At 43.6% G+C, this 18956-nt stretch overlaps 1 protein-coding gene and 1 pseudogene across 2 annotated transcripts in view; one reads left to right on the top strand and one right to left on the bottom strand.

Moving 5' to 3' along the window:
* Positions 1-8210: 8210 nt before the first annotated feature.
* LOC132481803 (cytochrome c-like) lies at positions 8211-8493 on the bottom strand (annotated as a pseudogene).
* A 4692-nt stretch (positions 8494-13185) lies between these two features.
* The window catches only part of TRIM33 (tripartite motif containing 33), a 161635-nt gene continuing 155864 nt past the window's right edge, over positions 13186-18956 (top strand). For both annotated transcript variants that reach the window (XM_060090302.1, XM_060090300.1), the window contains exon 1: positions 13186-13747. In XM_060090302.1, coding sequence (XP_059946285.1) covers positions 13222-13747 — 526 coding nt within the window. In that variant the 5' untranslated portion in view covers positions 13186-13221. The remainder of the gene's footprint in view (positions 13748-18956) is intronic.

Raw genomic sequence — 18956 nt, 5'->3', positions numbered from 1 at the left:
CGTGATTAAGGCAGTGTCTGATACTCTTCTCCACTAAAAAGTTACTCCTTTTTTCTTTGTAATTAATAAATATTTTGTAATATTTTGACACTACGTTAAGTATATAAATGAGATACTAAATTATGCAAATATGTAAACTTTGAGGCTACGTTAATAAAATTTCCTCAACAAACTTTTGATTTATTTCTTTTCATCAGTTTGGATTCATGGTTTCCTATTTTATTCAGTGGGTTATAATCTGTTCCTATCATTACTTATTTTGATACTCAAATTGTTCCAGATTTGGCTACTCAAAACTTATTAAAGCTGGCTTTTCTTACCTTTTAACGTGTTACCATCATTTTATGAAGACTTCCTTACCTGCAATAATAAAATATTCCAGGCTCATCTTCTGTTTTCTCTGCTGTAGGCTTGGAATCAGCCATTTCACCAAAGGGCTCTAGTTCTTTTTAAAAGAGAAGGGTATTTAAGAGCTAGGATCTGGGTGCTAGGTGTATTATTATTATTATTATTATTTTTTTTTTTAGCAGACTTTAGGTTTTACTGCCAAAAAATTACAAAAACAAAAAACTTCTGATTTGTAAAACCTGTGAAGTTTTAGAATTGTAAATGAGGGGCTGTGAATCTGTAACATCTACTTTAATTTTATTTTTTTTTTTTTTTTTTTTTTTTTTTTTTTTTTTTTTTTGCGGTATGCGGGCCTCTCACTGTTGTGGCCTCCCCCGTTGCGGAGCACAGGCTCTGGACGCGCAGGCTCCGGACGCGCAGGCTCAGCGGCCATGGCTCACGGGCCCAGCCGCTCCGCGGCATATGGGATCCTCCCAGACCGGGGCATGAACCCGTATCCCCTGCATCGGCAGGCGGACTCTCAACCACTTGCGCCACCAGGGAGGCCCTAATTTTATTTTTTAATTTAATTTTTTTACTGAAGTATTGTTGATGTACAATATGTGCTAGGTGTATTTGTTGCTATTGGGGTATTGTTGCTCCCAAGCCTCTCAGTGGAGAGACCTAAGGAATATATGTTCTACGTACACACATATACATCCACGTAAATATGTAAAGGCTGGCAGAATATGCCACCCCAAAATGTGCTAAGGATTTATGTGCTATGGCCTAAGGATTATTTTGAACAAAATATTCTTAAAAAACAGCAGGTGCAGGAAGGGTGTTCTGACTTCCCCTTTTCTACCTGAAAGCAGGAGATGAAACCCCCATGTAAAAGATGTATTCCTTATACCAGGAGGAAAGACACATTCTTATCACCAGAGTTAGAGAGTTGATGCTGAGAAAATTGTGTACAACAGACCTTGTTAAAATAACTCTTATCTTCCTTTAGTCTCCCCATATATTTAAGTTACTCTTCCACAATTGCCTTTCTTTGTTCAACTTAATATATAAGCCCTTAGGTTTCATCATTGCTTTGGGTCATTTCCTTATGAGGGCTCCCAAGTCACGTAAAACTTATATTACATAAATCTGTATGCTTTTCTCCTCTTAATGTTTTTTTTTTAAAATATTTATTTATTTAGGCTGCCCCAGATCTTTGTTGTGGCATGCAGGATCTTCAGTTGTGGCATGTGTACTTCTTAGTTGTGGCATGCAGACTCAGTTGCAGCATGTGGACTCTTAGTTGCGGCATGCAAACTCTTAGTTGTGGCATGCATGCGGGATCTAGTTCCCCAACCAGGGATTGAACCCGGGCCCCCTGCATTGGGAGCATGGAGTCTTACCCATTGGACCACCAGGGAAGTCCCTTAATCTGTCTTATGTCAATTTAATTCTCAGGCCCAACCAGAGACCTTAAGAGGGTAGAGGTAAAATTTTTGCTTCCATTATATATACATACATATACAATTATACATTTATGTCTCATTTATGTATTTATTTCTATAACTATCTCTATATATTGACACCCATGAGGACACATAGATACCACAATTCCAACCCAGCATTGCAGAGTTTGTTCTAGTTTTCTCTTTCCATATTTGTAACTGAGGAGGATGTCCTCACCCCACCAAGGCTCTGACACATTATGACGGGCTCCGTTCCTGCACTGATGCCCTTCTTAACCCTCTCAGGCTACCCTATGCTGGGCTAACCCCTGCCCATGCAAAGCTGTTCTCCCATTGGATGTCTTCCTGACCCTGCTCAGAGCCTAAAACCCTACACTGGGCCTTCCTTCTACACAGATGCCTTCCCCATCCATCGTGGGCTCTGATGCCAGGGCCAGGCCATCCCCCTGTGTTGGCCACCCTCCTCACCCTGTGCTGGCTTCTGATGTCCCATGCTGGGTGATAAGCCACTCTTCTCTGGCTTTGACTGTCTGTGCTGGGTGATAATCCCCTGCATGGACACACTCTTCACCCTGCTTGTTCTCCAAACTCCTGATGGCCCAACCTCCCATGTAGAAGCCTCTCTCTTCATCCTGCAGAGGCTGACCCCTCTCCCCAGGGGGTAACCCTGCTTAGTCTCTGACTCTGCCCTTGAGCACAGCTGCTCTCCCTCTCAGGCACAAATACCCGCATTGTTGATCCCACTTAATGGCTTCTGGGCAGAATGGCTGGGGAAGGGAAAAGAAACGGGTAAGAAGAAGAGCTCAGTGACTATTTTTCATATTTATCAGTTATAATAGACAATGCTGATTGCCTTCGCAATAACCCTTCTTTCCACCATCTTTTGTTACTTGCATCCAAAAGAATTCTAACTGCCCAACTAACCTTACTGATGCCCCTCTCTCAGCATACAGCCTTGCTTCTTTCTCAGTGGCTACACAGGCTTTTCCTACTCTTCTATCCACATCCCCTAAGGCACAAAATTACCTACATCTCCACAGTACTCTATCTTCTTTCCCATAATTTCCAGGCAGTGATATTCTTTCTCTTATTCCAAGGCTAATTTCCCCATCATGTGTTCTATATCCTATTTTCTCCCAGATTCTTAGGGAGTCTGCTTTGGTAAAAGTTTCCTTTATTTCCTTTATTTTCAAATTCTGGATTATTATTAGTTCTTTTCTTTAAGCAGAAAAATGGCCAAGTCTCTTCCTTCTTATAAACAAAGATAAACCTTCCTTTGATCAGAAAACATTTAATATGTACTTTTTTTTGATCCAATATAATTCTACTTCTAAAAATCACTTATTGGGACTTCCCTGGTGGTCCAGTGGTTAAGACTCCACACTCCCAATGCAGGGGGCCTAGGTTAGGTCCCTGGTTGGGGAATTAAGATCCCATATACTGCAACTAAGCCTGTGTGTCTCAACTAGAGAAGCCTGCACAGCCAAAATTAATTAATTTTTTAAAAATCACTTATTAATTTATTGAATATTTATGAGCACCCATGTGCCAGGTACCATGAATAAAATGATAAGCAGAAACAGATATCATCCCTGATTTCATGGAGCTTAATGAGACAAATATCAATCAGATAATCACACTAATGAATGCATTATTGCAAATTGAGACCTTAATGATAAAATGAAATATTATGTACTCATATTTGTTGGTCCCTATTCCAAACTCTTTCCATGCATTAATTTAATCATAAATAATGTATTATATGTACTATAATATGTATATAGTTTTATTATGCCCACCACTATTATACCCACTTGAAAAATGAAACTGAGTCAGAGAGAGGTTAAGTAACTTGTCCAAGGTCATACAGCCAGTAAGTGATAGAGTTGGAATTCAAACCCAAATTGTCTGGCCCCTGCTCTTAACCATTATGCTATACTGGTCCTTACAAGTAGCTATGAAGAGGGATCTTTTTTTTTTTAATTAAAAAAAAATTATTTACTTATTGTTTCTGGATGCATTGGGTCTTTGTCGCTGCGCACGGGCTTTCTCTAGTTGCGGTGAGCGGGGGCTCCTCTTCGTTGCGGTGTGTAGGCTTCTCGTTGCGGTGGCTTCTCTTGTTGCAGAGCACGGGCTCTAAGCACGTGGGCTTCAGTAGTTGTGGCTCGTGGGCTCTAGAGTGCATGTTCAGTAGTTGTGGCGCACAGGCTTAGTTGCTCCGCGGCATGTGGGATCTTCCTGGACCAGGGCTCAAACCCATGTCCCCTGCACTGGCAGGAGGATTCTCAATCACTGCACCACCAGGGAAGCCCGAGGAATCTTTTTTTAGTTTTACTTTATTTTTTATTTTTCGCTGCCTTGAGTCTTCGTTGCTGCTCACAGGCCTTCTCTAGTTGGGGTGAGCGGGGGCTACTCTTTGTTGCGGTGCATGGGCTTCTCACTGTGGTGGCTTCTCTTGTTGCTGGGCACGGGCTCTAGAGCACAGGCTCAGTAGTTGTGGCACACGGGCTTAGTTGCTCCGCGGTATGTGGGATCTTCCCAGACCAGGGCTCAAACCCATGTCCCCTGCATTGGCAGGCAGATTCTTAACCACTGCGCCACCAGGGAAGTCCCAGAAAGAGGGATCAATGAGGATATCCAGCAAAAAAAAACTGATCTAGACAGGAGCTTTCTGAGGAAGCACTGCTTGAGCTCAGACCTCAAGTTTGAGTAGGCATTAACTCTGCAAAGTGGGTGGTAGTGGTGGTGGTGGTGGTGGTAGGAGAAGCAATCATTTCACTTGGAGTACAGAATGTGCAAAGGCCCTGAGGCAAGAGAGAGCACGGCACAGTGAAGAAATTGAAAGGCCAATGTAGCCAGAATGTAGAAAGCAAGGGAAAAGTGGGACATTGTATGGCTAGAGAGGTAGTCTAGGCCAGATGAAACGGGGCCTTATTGGCCCTTAGGGATTTTGTTTTTCATCCTAAGAGTAAGAGAAAGCCATGAAGATAAGGATTGGGGAAGCAGGGATCAGTTTCCTTTGAAAAGATTACTCAACTCCAGTTTAGACAGTGAATTACAGGGGAGTCACAATACATGTGACTTGTGATATCTTGAGGGTGGTAAGCTGGCTTAGGGTGGTGACAGTGGAAATGGAGGGATGTGGAGAAATATTTAGAAAGTCAAATTGACAGGACTGGGTAAAAGATTAGATATGGGTGGTAAGAAGTTGTAGGTTTTTTTTTTTTTGCGGTATGCGGGCCTCTCACTGTTGTGGCCTCCCCCGTTGCGGAGCACAGGCTCCGGACGCGCAGGCTCCGGACGCGCAGGCTCAGCGGCCATGGCTCACGGGCCCAGCCGCTCCGCGGCATATGGGATCCTCCCAGACCGGGGCACGAACCCGTATCCCCTGCATTGGCAGGCGGACTCTCAACCACTTGCGCCACCAGGGAGGCCCAAGAAGTTGTAGGTTTTAAGGACGACCCCCTCCTGTATGTAATCTGTCAATAAAATCAGTTAATGTATCTTCTAAATATCTTTCTTTCTAGCTCAAAACACCATTTATTGAGATAGGGAATGTGGAAGAAGATGAGGAGGTTTGGGGAAAAGATTACTAAGTCTTGGACATGCTGACTTTGCAGTGCCTTTGAGACATTCACGTGGAGATATTAACTGACCTGGGCTAAAGTCATACACTTGGGAGTTACTGTATGGACGGCAAATGAAGCTAAAGCATGGATGAGTTTGCCTAGGGGAAGAAAATTGATTGAGAAGAGAAGGGGTTCTAGAGCTGATATTTCAGAAAGCCCAACACTGAATAAGTCTGAGTACAGCAAAGTGCTAACTTTGTAGGCCTGTATTGATCAAACCCTGCACACTCCAAAGAAAGTCTTGTTTTTAGAACTGTTCTTGATTGACTCCTGGGAGATGATAACCTCTGAGCCCTTGGAATACTCTGCCTGTAAGAATGGTCTGTATGCCTGAGGCCTTGGGCCACACTGTATCACTTTGACTGAATAGTTTAAGCTATCAATGTGATTTATGCTGATCATCTGTTTTAGTATGCCTGAGGCCTTGGAGCATGATGTATCAGTTTGACCTCTGTGGGCTGGAATTTGAGCAGCTGAGGTCAGTTATGTGGGTGATCCATGCTTATGGGACAGACCTTCCCCCAAAATAAAAACCCTGTATACCAAGGCTTGGGTGAACTTCCCTGATTGGCAACACTGCACAAAAGTGTTGTCACACATCATTGCTGGGAGAATTAGTGCCTGTGCAACTCCACTGGGAGGAGACACCTGGAACCTTGTGCCTGTTTTCTTCTGGAATTTTCTCCATGGACCTTTTACCTTTGCTGATTTTAATCTGTATCATTTCACTGTAATACACCATAACCATGAGCATACCAACTTTTCTGAGTCCTATGAGTTCTTCTAGTCTGTTTTTGGGGACCCTGACACAGTATGTAAAAGAAAAACAGCAGTCCAAGAGGTAGGAAGAAAACCACCAGAGTATGGTGTCATGAAAGCCATGGAAGTAAGTGATTCTAGAAGGGGGGATTGTCAAAGGTGTGAAATCCCTTGGAGAAAACAAGTAAGGTTAGGAATAAAATATGTCTACTGGATTTAAAAAAATGGAGGTCCTTGATGACCTTAGCAAGAGCTGTTTTAGTAGAGTGATGGAAATGGGAAGCCAGGCCAGATTAGATTGAGGAATAAGTGGGATGTGAGGAAACAGAGAACTTTAGACAGAGAAACAAATTTGAAAAAAAAGATTGCAGGTTAATTTACCTTTATTTATAGTAGCAAAATACATCAAACATAATCTAGTTATTTAATAACCTAATAAGAACCCTTTGAATTTATATATTAAAAATTTTTACAATGGATATACTTGTTGAATCAGCAATTCTATCTTTAGGAATAGTCATAAAAAATAACTATAGACGTGCAAAGTATTATTCATCACAATGCTTATCCCAGTATTGTTTATAATAGCAAAAAGTTGAAAATAACCTTATTGTGTAAGAACAGACAGCTAACATATTACAGTACATTCACATTATGAAGTCTGTTTAGTGTCTAAATTGGAATGTATCTTACTGGTTGCAAGAATTAGAGATAATGTGTGTGAAATCACTTTGTAAACTGTAAACTGCTGTTCAAATGTCCTGTTTATTACTGGGATTAACAATGTGCCCCTGGAAGGCCTTAGAAACACAGAAAAGCCAAAGAGCTAGCAATTAGACTCAGAACTCTGCCACTTGTCCCTCTTTTCTTGGTACTAGTGGTTCTCAAACTCAGACAACTTGGCACCTGGAAGTCAAAGGGTGCTTTGCACATCATGAAATGCTGAGAAGTGAACTTTATTTGTTCTAAGATCTTGTTTTTAATTATCTTAAGCCTTATGATCACAAAATCTACAAATTTGTGCTGATGGTATATCTCCTCTACTTTAATACACTAATGAGTTTGCAAAGACACCATTACCAATCACATATATACAGGAGTTTTATAGTTTCATGTCGTTTTGAATAGTTGTTTAAAGACAATCCTGAATTATAACTCAGTCTCACTCAGATAGTAAAGGATTTAAAAGCAAAGTTTAACTTGCTATTATACCTTGTCACACTGACTTTTAAAAGCCTCTGACCTTATAGATCATCTATAAAATGTGAGAAGTGTTAAATATTCTTTGACATTTTACATAAACCACACTAAAATGCCTTTCATTAAGTAAAAGGCAACATTTTACTTATTTATTTATTTTTATTTATTTTTCTCTTTTCTTTTTGGACGCACTGCGTGGCTTGTGGAGTCTTAGTTCCCAGACCAGGGACTGAACCTGGGCCCTAGGCAATGAGAGCGTGGAATCCTAACCACTGGACTGCCAGGGAATTCCCCAAAGGCAACATTTTGGATACAGGGAATTTTGGATTGGCATAGTTAAGACCAAAAAGATAAAATGGATATTTCTACCTTGTCTTCAGGTCTTTAAAGCCTAATGAACACAAACTGAAATGCAGGTGAGTCTTGCTCAATTGTATGAGACAACAAAGCGATTTTCCCAGTATTTAAATATTATACTCATATAATCAGTTCTATAAACCTAAATTAAAACCAATATCCTATATGTTTTGAGATGGCATTCACCATCGTTGTGAAAAGTTCGATATTACCAATCAAGTCTAATTATACCTTTAGAAGAGGGAAACAGTAACAGTACTTGCTGAACTGGAATTCCTATCAAAATTCAAAAAGCTGATCATATTAATTTAACCACAGCCATCTTATTTAAATCAGGACTATCCAAAAAAATATTCTTTCAGCCACTCATGATCTGAATTCTGGTATATGAGATCAATTTAAATATGTTACACATAAAAGAAGTTGAGACATTTCTGTTTTATAAGAAAATAAGGCAGTGGGCCAACTATTACTCATTAGAAGCTTTGAGATAAGCTATCAAGTCTGCCCTTTCTGTCTTCTTCTTAATGCCAGGGAGGATCATTTTTTTCCAGGGATGTACTTCTTAGGATTCTCCAAGTACATTTCTCCCCAGGTGATGCCCTTGTTCTTGTTGGCATCAGTGTAAGAGAATCCCAGGGGCCTGACCTGTCTTCCATCCAGGACCATTTATTATGCTTGCCTTTCTTTTCCACGGTGTGGCACTGGGCATACTTCTGGACAAAAATCTTGCCCTTCTCAATATCACCCATTTAAATTTTGGTTTTTTGACATGTGCTTTAGGAAGGTCCTTGCTCTGAAGTTGGACTTCCTGCTAAGTGCAAGGATATGCTAATCCAAGGTACATGTGCTTATGTACTTGTGTTCAGAGAAGTGAACTTTAAATCACAAGATGTCCCCTTTATATCCCCTGGCCTTACCCACTCATGATTGCTAATATGGCACATTAACAGAAATTCCCCGAATCTTTTTTTTTTTTTTTTTTAGCTGCGCCACGTGGCTTGTAGGATCTTAATTTTCTGACCAGGAACTGAACCTGAGCCCTTGGCAGTGAAAGCGTGGAGTCTTAACCACTGGGATTCCCCAGAAATGCCCCAGATCTTAACCGCAGCTCAGCATTCCTCTGCTGGTCTTGATGACCTCTTCCATTCCTGCTGATGACCAGAGTTGCTCTGTCCGAGAGTGGCAGAACCAGCCATTGCAAACCTTCACGCTATTCTTGGGCTACTCTGCCTCACTGTTGCCAACCTGCTGTGCTCTCACCATTGCTCACCTGGCTATGTCATTCCCAGTGCTCTTTCTCTTTTCTGGACAATTGTAAAGTTCTTTTCACTTCTGGTTACCAGCAATATCAGGGCAGTTTTCTCCACAGCAGAGCTACTAGGCATCTACTGATAGCTCTCCTTTATTTCAGAACTCTGTTTTTCTTATGTTTGGGCAAGCGGGTCACGGGTAAAAGATAGCCTAGGTTAGGGGAATGGCTGGATCCTTATACTCGCTGCTCAGTTCAGCCCACAGCATGGTTTCTCTTCTTGAGATTTCTCTCTGAGGTATCTTTGTTTCTCCCTCCAGTTCTGTTCCCTTCATGAACCTTTAGGTCTGTCTACTTTTACATTCATGTCATGTTTACCACGCGTCAGATACGGTTAGCACTTTACAAATATTTAACTGTCAACCTTGAAATAGATCCTACTAGTAACAAAAGTCCTTTTACAAATGAGGAAACTGAGGCAAGCGAAGTAAGTTACCCCAAATCACACAGCTAGGTGGTAGAACGAGTTTTCAAACTAGGCATTCTGGCTCCAGCACAGACTCAACCTCCATGCAATGCAGTCTCTCCATCAGACAGGTGTGTCCATATCATACGTCAGCCTTAGGATTTCACAATTTCTCCTGCAAGATTTCTGGGCTCCCATTGCAAATCGAGAATGTAGCTGATTCAATGTCCCCAAGTACTCCATGACAATTTAATTCCAGGCACTGCATTCTCAGAGCACACAGTAAATTATATTGGTGGGGGGATAGTTTGCTCTCTATAAAATTATATCGTTTTCAAAAACAACACTTTTGGGCTTCCCTGTTGGTGCAGTGGTTAAGAATCCGCCTGCCAATGCAGAGGACACAGGTTCGAGCCCTGGTCCGGGAAGATCCCACTTGCTGCAGAGCAACTAAGCCTGTGAGCCACAACTACTGAGCCCGTGTGCCACAACTACTGAAGCCCACGCGCCTAGAGCCCGTGCTCCACAAGAGAAGCCACTGCAATGAGAAGCCCGCGCACCACAACGAAGAGTAGTCCCTGCTCACTGCAACTAGAGAAAGCCTGCACGCAGCAATGAAGACCCAATGCTGCCAAAAATAAATAAGTAAATAAATAAAAATTTTTTAAGTGTTAAAAAAACCAAGCACTTTTATACTAGATTTTTATAGTATATATATATATATATATATTTTTTTTTTGGCTGTGCTGTGTGACATGTGCCAAACCCATGCTCCCTGTAATGGAAACATGAAGTCCTAACCACTGGACCATCAGGGAATTCCCTTGTACTAGATTTTAATAAAGGCAAGTGGTAGCAGGCATCAAAAGATTAAGAATAATGCAAGGAAACAAAGATTTTGGTTGAGAAATTTGGTCCACTAATTTGTTTTTTTGAAGTGAATTTGGAGAAAAGTCTTTATTGCTCTTTATTATATATACACCTTATTTTTCACCACCTGTACAGATACCACTCTGGTTCAATCCACCATTATTCCTTGGCTGAAATATTATTGTATTAGCAGCCTAACTGGTCTTCCTTCTTCCACTCTGACCCCCTACAAGTCATTTCTACAGTAAACAGCCACAGTGACTCTTTTCACAACTTTGAGTCTTTGATCAAAACTCATCCAAGATTTCCTATCTCACTCAGCATCTTAAAACTGGAGTATGAGTATTCGGGTACTACAGTGGAGGAAATTTTTCCAAAGGGTACACAAGGATAGTTTTAAGATATTTAATTTTATATTAATTCATATATATACACATATGTATACATGCATTTTTTAATGCAGTGCTTATGTCAATAAAAATGAAAAATGGAATTGATACAGGACTTTATCTCTTCCTAGTAATGTTATATACATCCATGCCTACACAAACTAAAAAAAAATATGTCATCTCATTAAAAGACAGTCCCAATTAACATTTTACTTTTCATGTTTAATATTTATTTAATGAAATAGAACATTTTTGATCATGTACTTTTAAAATGGATGACAGGGCTTCCCTGGTGGCGCAGTGGTTGAGAGTCCGCCTGCCGATGCAGGGGACATGGGTTCGTGCCCTGGTCCGGGAAGATCCCACATGCTGCGGAGCGGCTGGGCTTGTGAGCCATGGCCGCTGAGCCTCCGCATTCGGAGCCTGTGCTCCGCAACGGGAGAGGCCACAACAGTGAGAGGCCCGCGTACCAAAAAATAAAAAAAATAAAAAAAAATAAAATGGATGACGATGTTTGTTAAACTACTTGTTTACCTTTCCATTGAATAGATTTAAAAGTAATGTGACAATTAAAAAATGTTGGTATTGCAAAATGTCAGAAATGGCACTCTTTGCAACTATTTACACTCCTGATGAAAAATGTTAAGAGTCAACTTATAATGTTCGAGGGAGAAAATAGTTTTTCAAAGTTCTTTTCCAGGGCACAGAAGTTTAAAAAGTTGAAGGCCATTTCTGTATATGACCTGGCCCCTTTAATTCTATTATGTCATATTCTACTACTCTTTCCCCCTTCAAGCCACTCCAGCCACACAGACTCTTTGCTGTTCCACTTACAAGCCAAGACTGTGCCTCAGGCCCTTCGTACTTACTGTTTGTTCCTCTGCCTGGAACACTCTTTCTGCAAGAGAACCATAAGCTTCTTCACCTATCAGCCGAGGCCTTCCCCAATCATCTCTAATCTCTTTTACTCTGCTTTTTTTCCTTCATAGCATTTATCCCTCCCTGCATATATTTATGTCACTCTTCCTCCAGATTGCAAACTCCTCGAAAGTAAGGATCTCCTTTGCTCTTTGCTGTAATCCTAGCATCTCTAAAACACTACCTGACTCATAGTAAGAGGTCACTATTTTTTTTTTATTTTTATTTTTTTTGCGGTACGCGGGCCTCTCACTGTTGTGGCCTCTCCCGTTGCGGAGCACAGGCTCCGGACGCGCAGGCTCAGTAGCCGTGGCTCACGGGCCCAGCCGCTTCGCGGCATGTGGGATCTTCCCGGACCGGGGCACGAACCCGCGTCCCCTGCATCGGCAGGCGGACTCTCAACTACTGCGCCACCAGGGAAGCCCGAGGTCACTATTTTTTAACGAATAAATGAAAAATGTTTCGAGGTGGTTTCTTTTAAGGACTTTTACCAGCTCAAGAATAACGGTTTCTTGGGAACACTGTCAGAAGAGGAAAGCACTTCACAATCCTAACATTAAAACAGCCGTAGTACTTGTTTCTCAATAAAGACCCTTCCTGAAAGCGTCTATTACCGACACTGTTAAGGCATTTGCAACCCAACTCCCGCCAGGGCACTAAGTGAGACTCTCAGGACATAATATTGGTTAGATCGTGACTCCCTAAACTGACGCACATCAGAATCAGCCAAAGCGCTTTCAACATTCATGAGCTCACCCCCATTTCCTGATGTAGGTCTGGGGTGTGGTCCTGGAACAGCTCTGCTTTGAAAAAGCTTCTCAGTTGATTGGTTTTCTGAAGCGTAGCAACGTCAGAGAATCAATCACCTTAAGAAGCTAAAAATAGCTGTTAAAATAGCTGTTTTTCCTCTCTGGGTCTTTTCAGCCTATTTCTGGTACGCCACCAGTCAAAAACAAAAATCCTAATTTTACTGCTCCCCTGAGACACAACCATCCAAAGGAACGTGGCCAGTTAAAGCACAGAGACCCAGGAGGTCGGCACCTCGGAGCCAGGAGGCCAAGGCGTCTGACCCCGCGCCGAGTGAGGTTTCGGCGGAGACGCGCCCGCCTCTGGGGACCTCGCCGCCCTAGAGACACTACTGAGGAACCAGCCCCGGCCTCCCACCCTTGCCCGCTCTTCCCTGCACCATCGCCGCGGCCGAGCTCTTAACCACCTCGACCAAAGGTAGTTCAGCGTCGAGAGCCTCTGACTTTAAACGCTCACTGCGAGCCGAACTGCAACGGGGCGGACTCCACGCGCCGGCCACTGAGGTCAGGAAGGGCGACCAGGACGTCTGCGCGCCCGCGCCCCAAGTTCCCGCCTCCCTCCGGAGGACGTCCGTGCGTACGTGCGCGCGCCGCGCCCGCCCTCCTGCAACCGCGCGACGCGAGGGTCGGGGCGCCGCGTGCGCGCGCGTTCTCGTTTCTTCGTTAGCTTGCCTGCTCGCTCTCGGTGGCCGCTCTCGCTGCGGCTGCGGCTGGGGCTGGGGGCGGCGGCGGCGGCGGCGGGCGGCGCGGGGCGGTCCGGCGGGTTCAAAGAGGAAAACATGGCGGAAAACAAAGGCGGTGGCGAGGCTGAGAGCGGCGGCGGGGGCAGCAGCAGCGCGCCGGTAACTGCCGGGGCCGCCGGGCCCGCGGCGCAGGAGGCGGAGCCGCCTCTCGCCGCGGTGCTGGTGGAGGAGGAGGAGGAGGAAGGCGGCAGGGCCGGCGCGGAGAGCGGCGCGGCCGGGCCCGACGACGAGGGGGTGGCCGCGGCCTCCTCGGGCTCGGCCCCGGCTGCCTCAGCCCCTGCAGCCTCAGTGGGCTCTGGAATTCTCGGGGGGGCGGTATCGACGCCGGCCCCAGCTCCGGCTTCGGTTCCTGCTCCGGGTCCCTCGGCGGGGCCGCCTCCAGGACCGCCAGCCTCGCTCCTGGACACCTGCGCCGTGTGTCAGCAGAGCCTGCAGAGCCGGCGTGAGGCGGAGCCCAAGCTGCTGCCCTGTCTTCACTCTTTCTGCCTGCGCTGTCTGCCGGAGCCCGAGCGCCAACTCAACGTGCCCATCCCGGGGGGCAGCAACGGCGACATCCAGCAAGGTGAGCGGGAGGCCCGACCCGAGGTCTGGGCCGAAGGGGATTCGCGGTGCCGAGGAGGATCTGGGGACGGAGGTGTTCGGGCCCGGGGCTGCTCGGACCGGCGTAATCCTAAGGGGTCTGAGGTGAAAGACACTCCTGGGACAGTTTCCCGAGAAGCTGGACCTCCAGAGATACGGGGAGGGTGAAGGGAGGGGTGCCGGCTGCGGGAGGCTGGGGGAGGGGACACCGGCTGCAGGGGAGGTTCGCGATGTGCGGATACGGGCCGGGAAGGGGTGGACTCTGGCCGAGCGCAGGTTCGGGAGCGGGTGGAACGGACTGCGAGAGAAGAGGGGGTCTGGGAATCCGCTTGTGAGAAGCATTTTGGAGGGAAGGCCTAGGCGCGAGAGGTGTTGAGGTAGTAGTTAAGAGATAAGGGCACTGAGGATGAATTGCCTTAGAGGGAGAGGATTTGATCTGTTCAAAGCTAGGGGAAAGAAGGACTAGGGAGGTTAAAGGGCATTAGAGAATTTGGGGCTACGAGAAGGCGTCTGGTAGAGAGTAATTATAGGATGACATTGAGAAGGAGGAACTCTGGAAGCAAAATAGCTGTGAGGGGCCTGCATGGGTAGGGAAAAATCTTGAGGTTTAGGGGTGAAGGAGAAATGAACTTTGAAGGGAATTGGGAGTGAGGGAGAACTGGGCATGAATTTCAGTTCATTGTACATTAATGAACACTTAGTGTTCCGGATACTGTGCTAGATAGAATTGGATAAAATACTCCATGAAGAGCTCATTCACAGTCCAACATAGGGGAAACAAACATGTAAGGTACAGCAGTGGAGGTGGGTCCTTGGTACAGTGGTTGTGGCACAATCAAGAGAAGGTCAAGGAAACTTCACTGAAAGGAAACCCTTGAGTAGGTTTCTTGAAGGATGAGTAGCTCCCTGGGTTGGAGAGTTTTCAGGGCACAGAGCACCTTACACATCCCTGGAGCTAAGCGATGTGTAAGGTGATTGGTGGAAATTAAGTTGGTTTGATGGGCTGAATAGGTAGGGGGTCTGCAGTGCCTTATCTGAAACCCTTGAGACCAGGTGTGTTTTAGACATCAGAATAGGTTGGAAATTTTTCTTTTTCCTGGTAAGGTCTCTAACACTCCAGCGGGGTCTGGGTTAACAACTCATTATCAAATATTAATGTTTCTACAGTGAATATCATTCTAATGGGATAGACGAATAACCTCCTGCAATTCAGGGTGGGTTTTGTTGCAGAGTTATGAAAAAACTTTAAAATTTCAAAGCTTTTGAATTTTGGAACTTCAGGTAAGGAAGGGATTGTGGAACTGTACTAAAGGGTTTGGGATTCATCCTGTAGAATGTATCCTGTACAGTGTAGATAGATTAAAGGGAGTCCTTAACAGATTTTTATATCAGGAAGATAAAAGGATCACATTTGTGATCTAGAAAGATCACTGGGGGGCACATTGAAGGGTAAGGGAAGAAAAGATCCAAGGCAGGGCCAGTTAGGAGAATCCTGGCAGTAATCTAGGGGAGAAATTAGCATTTGGAGTAGGTAGTAAAGGACTGATATAAGGTGTTAAAGAAGGAAGTGTTTTTGGTATGGGGGAAAGGTATAGACTTTGGGAGAAACATTTGAGTTTGGATGCCTGCTTTGTCACTTCCTACTTGTTACTTGGACAGATTAATTTTACAAGGACAAAATTACCTACCTCATACAGTTATTGATAGAATGAAGTGTGTTAAGTGACTAGTACGTGCTAGTTATTAGTGAAATGGCAGCTAGTTTATTGTTAGTGGTAACTAATTGTAAGTAGCTGTGGGAATGGATATGAGAGGCCAAGTGAGATTGGAGTGAGAGAGACACACGTGTCTAGGCCAAGTTCCAGGTTTCTTGTTTGATGGGTGGCAGTGCTATTAATGCAGATAAAAGAATTCAGGCACAGAAGCAGGTGTGTGGGGGGTGGAGGGACGATATAGTGATTTCAGTTTGGGGTTTGAAGTATTATTGAGATCTGCAGGTAAGAATGTTAAGAGTAACGGTTTGATTGATGGAGAAGATTCTAAATGATAATGGGTCTATAGAGGGTGGATAATGGGTGTATAACTAACTGCTCATGGCCTCACTGAGTGTAGTAAGACATGTAGGATTCAGTGTTCTTGTGGGAACCTGGATTAGGTGAGAGATTTAGAGTAAACACAAGATGAAAATTGTGTTTGATTGATGTGGCTGAGGCACTGAGGTTATGAAATTAGCTCTGTGTTGCTTATGCAGGAGAGAGAATAATAGTGTGTAAATTCCCTCTTCATTTCTCCATCTTTTGTTTTTGAACTAGGAGAAATAAGTAGATGGGACTAAATACTGTCAATTTTAAGGCAGTGTTGCTTTCTAACTGGTATCTAAAACAAATTTAAGTCTGGAAGCCATCATGTTTTTAGGCAGGGAGTCTAGAAAGTAACTTAGTATTAACTCCTGTATGTATCCTTTGCTTTGCTGTTTAAAAAAATCGAACATGCTGTTCTGGAAGTAACACTGGATTTGGAGTCAGGGGACATAGTTCTGCCCCTTAATTGTTTTCTGGTTCCCTCAGGTTCATGTTTCTGTCCTTCAGTTTCTTTTAAATCGTATTTTTTCTTTGATTAATTGCACACTTTGAGCCACACTTTATTTATTTATTTATTTATTTTTGCGGTACGCGGGCCTCTCACTGTTGTGGCCTCTCCCATTGCGGAGCACAGGCTCCGGAAGCGCAGGCTCAGCGGCCATGGCTCACTGACCCGGCCTCTCTGTGGCATGTGGGATCTTCCCGGACCGGGGCACGAGCCCATATCCCTTGCATCAGCAGGCGGACTCTCAACCACTGCGCCACCAGGGAAGCCCTGTCCTTCAGTTTCTTTATCTCTACATGTAGCTAATAGTCCTTCACTTATATCTCACTAAATCGTATTAAATAATGAAAGTGAAAATGCTTTTATAAACTGTGAAATGCTTTGCAAATGTAAGGTATTATTGAACAACCTGTGATTCCATTTCTGGTCTGGGTATCCATAGACAGTAGTTTAATTTGCCATCTTAAGTGGTCCCGAAACAATGACATTACCCTCCCTTCTAATGGACTTTTTTTCTGTTTCTCTAACACACCAGAGTTATTCAAACCCTTTAGGTGTTCCCTTTAGATCGATGATTCTCCAAGTGTGGTTTCTGGACTAGCAGCATCAGCATCATTTGCAATCTTGTTAGGAATGCAAATTCTTGGGCCCCACTCAAGACCTTCTAACCAGAAATCATTTTTAGTAAGTCCTCTAGGTGATTTTGATGCACACTAAGTTTGAGAACCACTATTCTTTTTATATATATATAAAATTTATTTATTTATGTATTTATGGCTGTGTTGTGTCTTCATGGCTGCGTGCGGGCTTTCTCTAGTGGCGGTGAGCGGGGGCTACTCTTCGTTGCGGTGCACGGGCTTCTCATTACGGTGGCTTCTCTTGTTGCAGAGCACGGGCTCTAGGCATGCGGGGTTCAGTAGTTGCGGCACGTGGGCTCAGTAGTTCTGGCATGTGGGCCCTAGAGTGCAGACTCAGTAGTTGTGTCACAGGGGCTTAGTTGCTCTGTGGCATGTAGGACCTTCCCGGACTAGGGCTCAAACCCATGTCCCCTGCATTGGCAGGTGGATTCTTAACTACTGCGCCACCAGGAAAACCCCAAGAGAACCACTGTTTTTAAGTGAAGGGCTCCTCACTTCAAATGTTGCCTCTGCAAAAAGATCTTCTCTTGATCACTTTTTTTTTTTTTTTAGGGCTTTATTTTTAAAGAGCAGTTTTAGGTTTACAGCAAAATTAAACGGAAGATATGGAGATTTCCCATATATTCCTTCTCCCCAGACCTACATAGCTTCTCCCATTATCAACATCCCTCACTAGTGTGGTATATTTTTTCGAGTTGATGGCCCTATATCATAATCACCCAGAGTCCACAGTTTATGTTAGGGTTCACTATTAGTGTTGTACAATCTGAGGGTTTGAACAAATGTATAATGACATGTATTCCTCATTATAATATCATACACAGTATTTTCACTGCCCTGAAAATTCTGTGTCTGGCTGCCTCTTTTAAGGTACAGTTGGCTCTCTGTATCTGATGGGGGTTTTGGAACCAATCCCCTGAGATTGCTGAGGGACAGTTGTAGTCCTCCAGGTCACTCTTTGACATATTACCTTTATTTCTTCATAGGACAACTAAAATCCAGAATGTTTACTTGTTTTTGTTTACTCGTTTGTTCCTTGTTTCCCACTAGAATATTGTAGAGTGAATGTTCAATAAATAGCTTTTGGATGAATAAGAATCATCTGGAGAGCTTTTTAAAATACCATTTTGGGAGTTTCAGAGACTGTTTCAATTGACTTGAGGATGACACTAGGATTTGAATTTTTAACAAGTATCATGTGATTCTGATTCTGGAACCTGCCACACTTTGAGAGACATGGATTTAAATATTTTGAGGAGAAAGACTGATTTATGTGCTGTTGGAATATTAGGAAAATCAAAATATATAATTTAGTTAGTATTTGTTGAATCTCAGTTGTGAGCTTTTTAAAGTGCTTTTGTGATTTTTATTTTATTTTTTTTAGGTTTATTTCAGGTTCAGTCAGAATAGTTATCAGTAGTGGGTATGTACAAATCTATAATGTATCAGTAAAAATACAAATATGTATTGATGCATCTGAACAACCTCTCAAATGAACTCTTGAAGGAGGTGAGACTTTTGTAGTAAGGCATAGACAGCATGGTGATGTGGATGATTATCTGGACTGGGAGTAACTTGCATTGGTTTCTGCTGTTAATATGCTGTGTAGCCTTGGGCAATTCACCTAGACAGCCTCTCCAGGTTTGCAATATGAAGTTGAGCTCCTATCCAGTAAAATTCTCTGTGATTCTGTTACTGTCTTTTATGCTAACTTTTTACATCTACATAAGTTTAATATTCTTACCTTTTGTGGGGAATAATCAACGTAGAAAAATGATTCTGCTTCTGAATCTTCAACTTTTTGTGGAAAGTCTGAGATGGCAACAGTCATGTGGTAAGTGGGAGGAAATACCTCTGGGTATAGTGTGAAGAGCACCTCCTCACAGTGGTTCTGTTTTATCACTGAGCATGGTGAGCCACTCAGGGGAATCATCTGTTTGAGCTCTTGGAAGTTCTTGTCCCAGGAGT

The sequence above is a fragment of the Mesoplodon densirostris genome, chromosome 2 (assembly GCF_025265405.1).
Source record: "Mesoplodon densirostris isolate mMesDen1 chromosome 2, mMesDen1 primary haplotype, whole genome shotgun sequence".
NCBI classification, from domain to species: Eukaryota; Metazoa; Chordata; class Mammalia; order Artiodactyla; family Ziphiidae; genus Mesoplodon; species Mesoplodon densirostris.
This window is presented reverse-complemented; position numbering and strand designations above follow the sequence as displayed.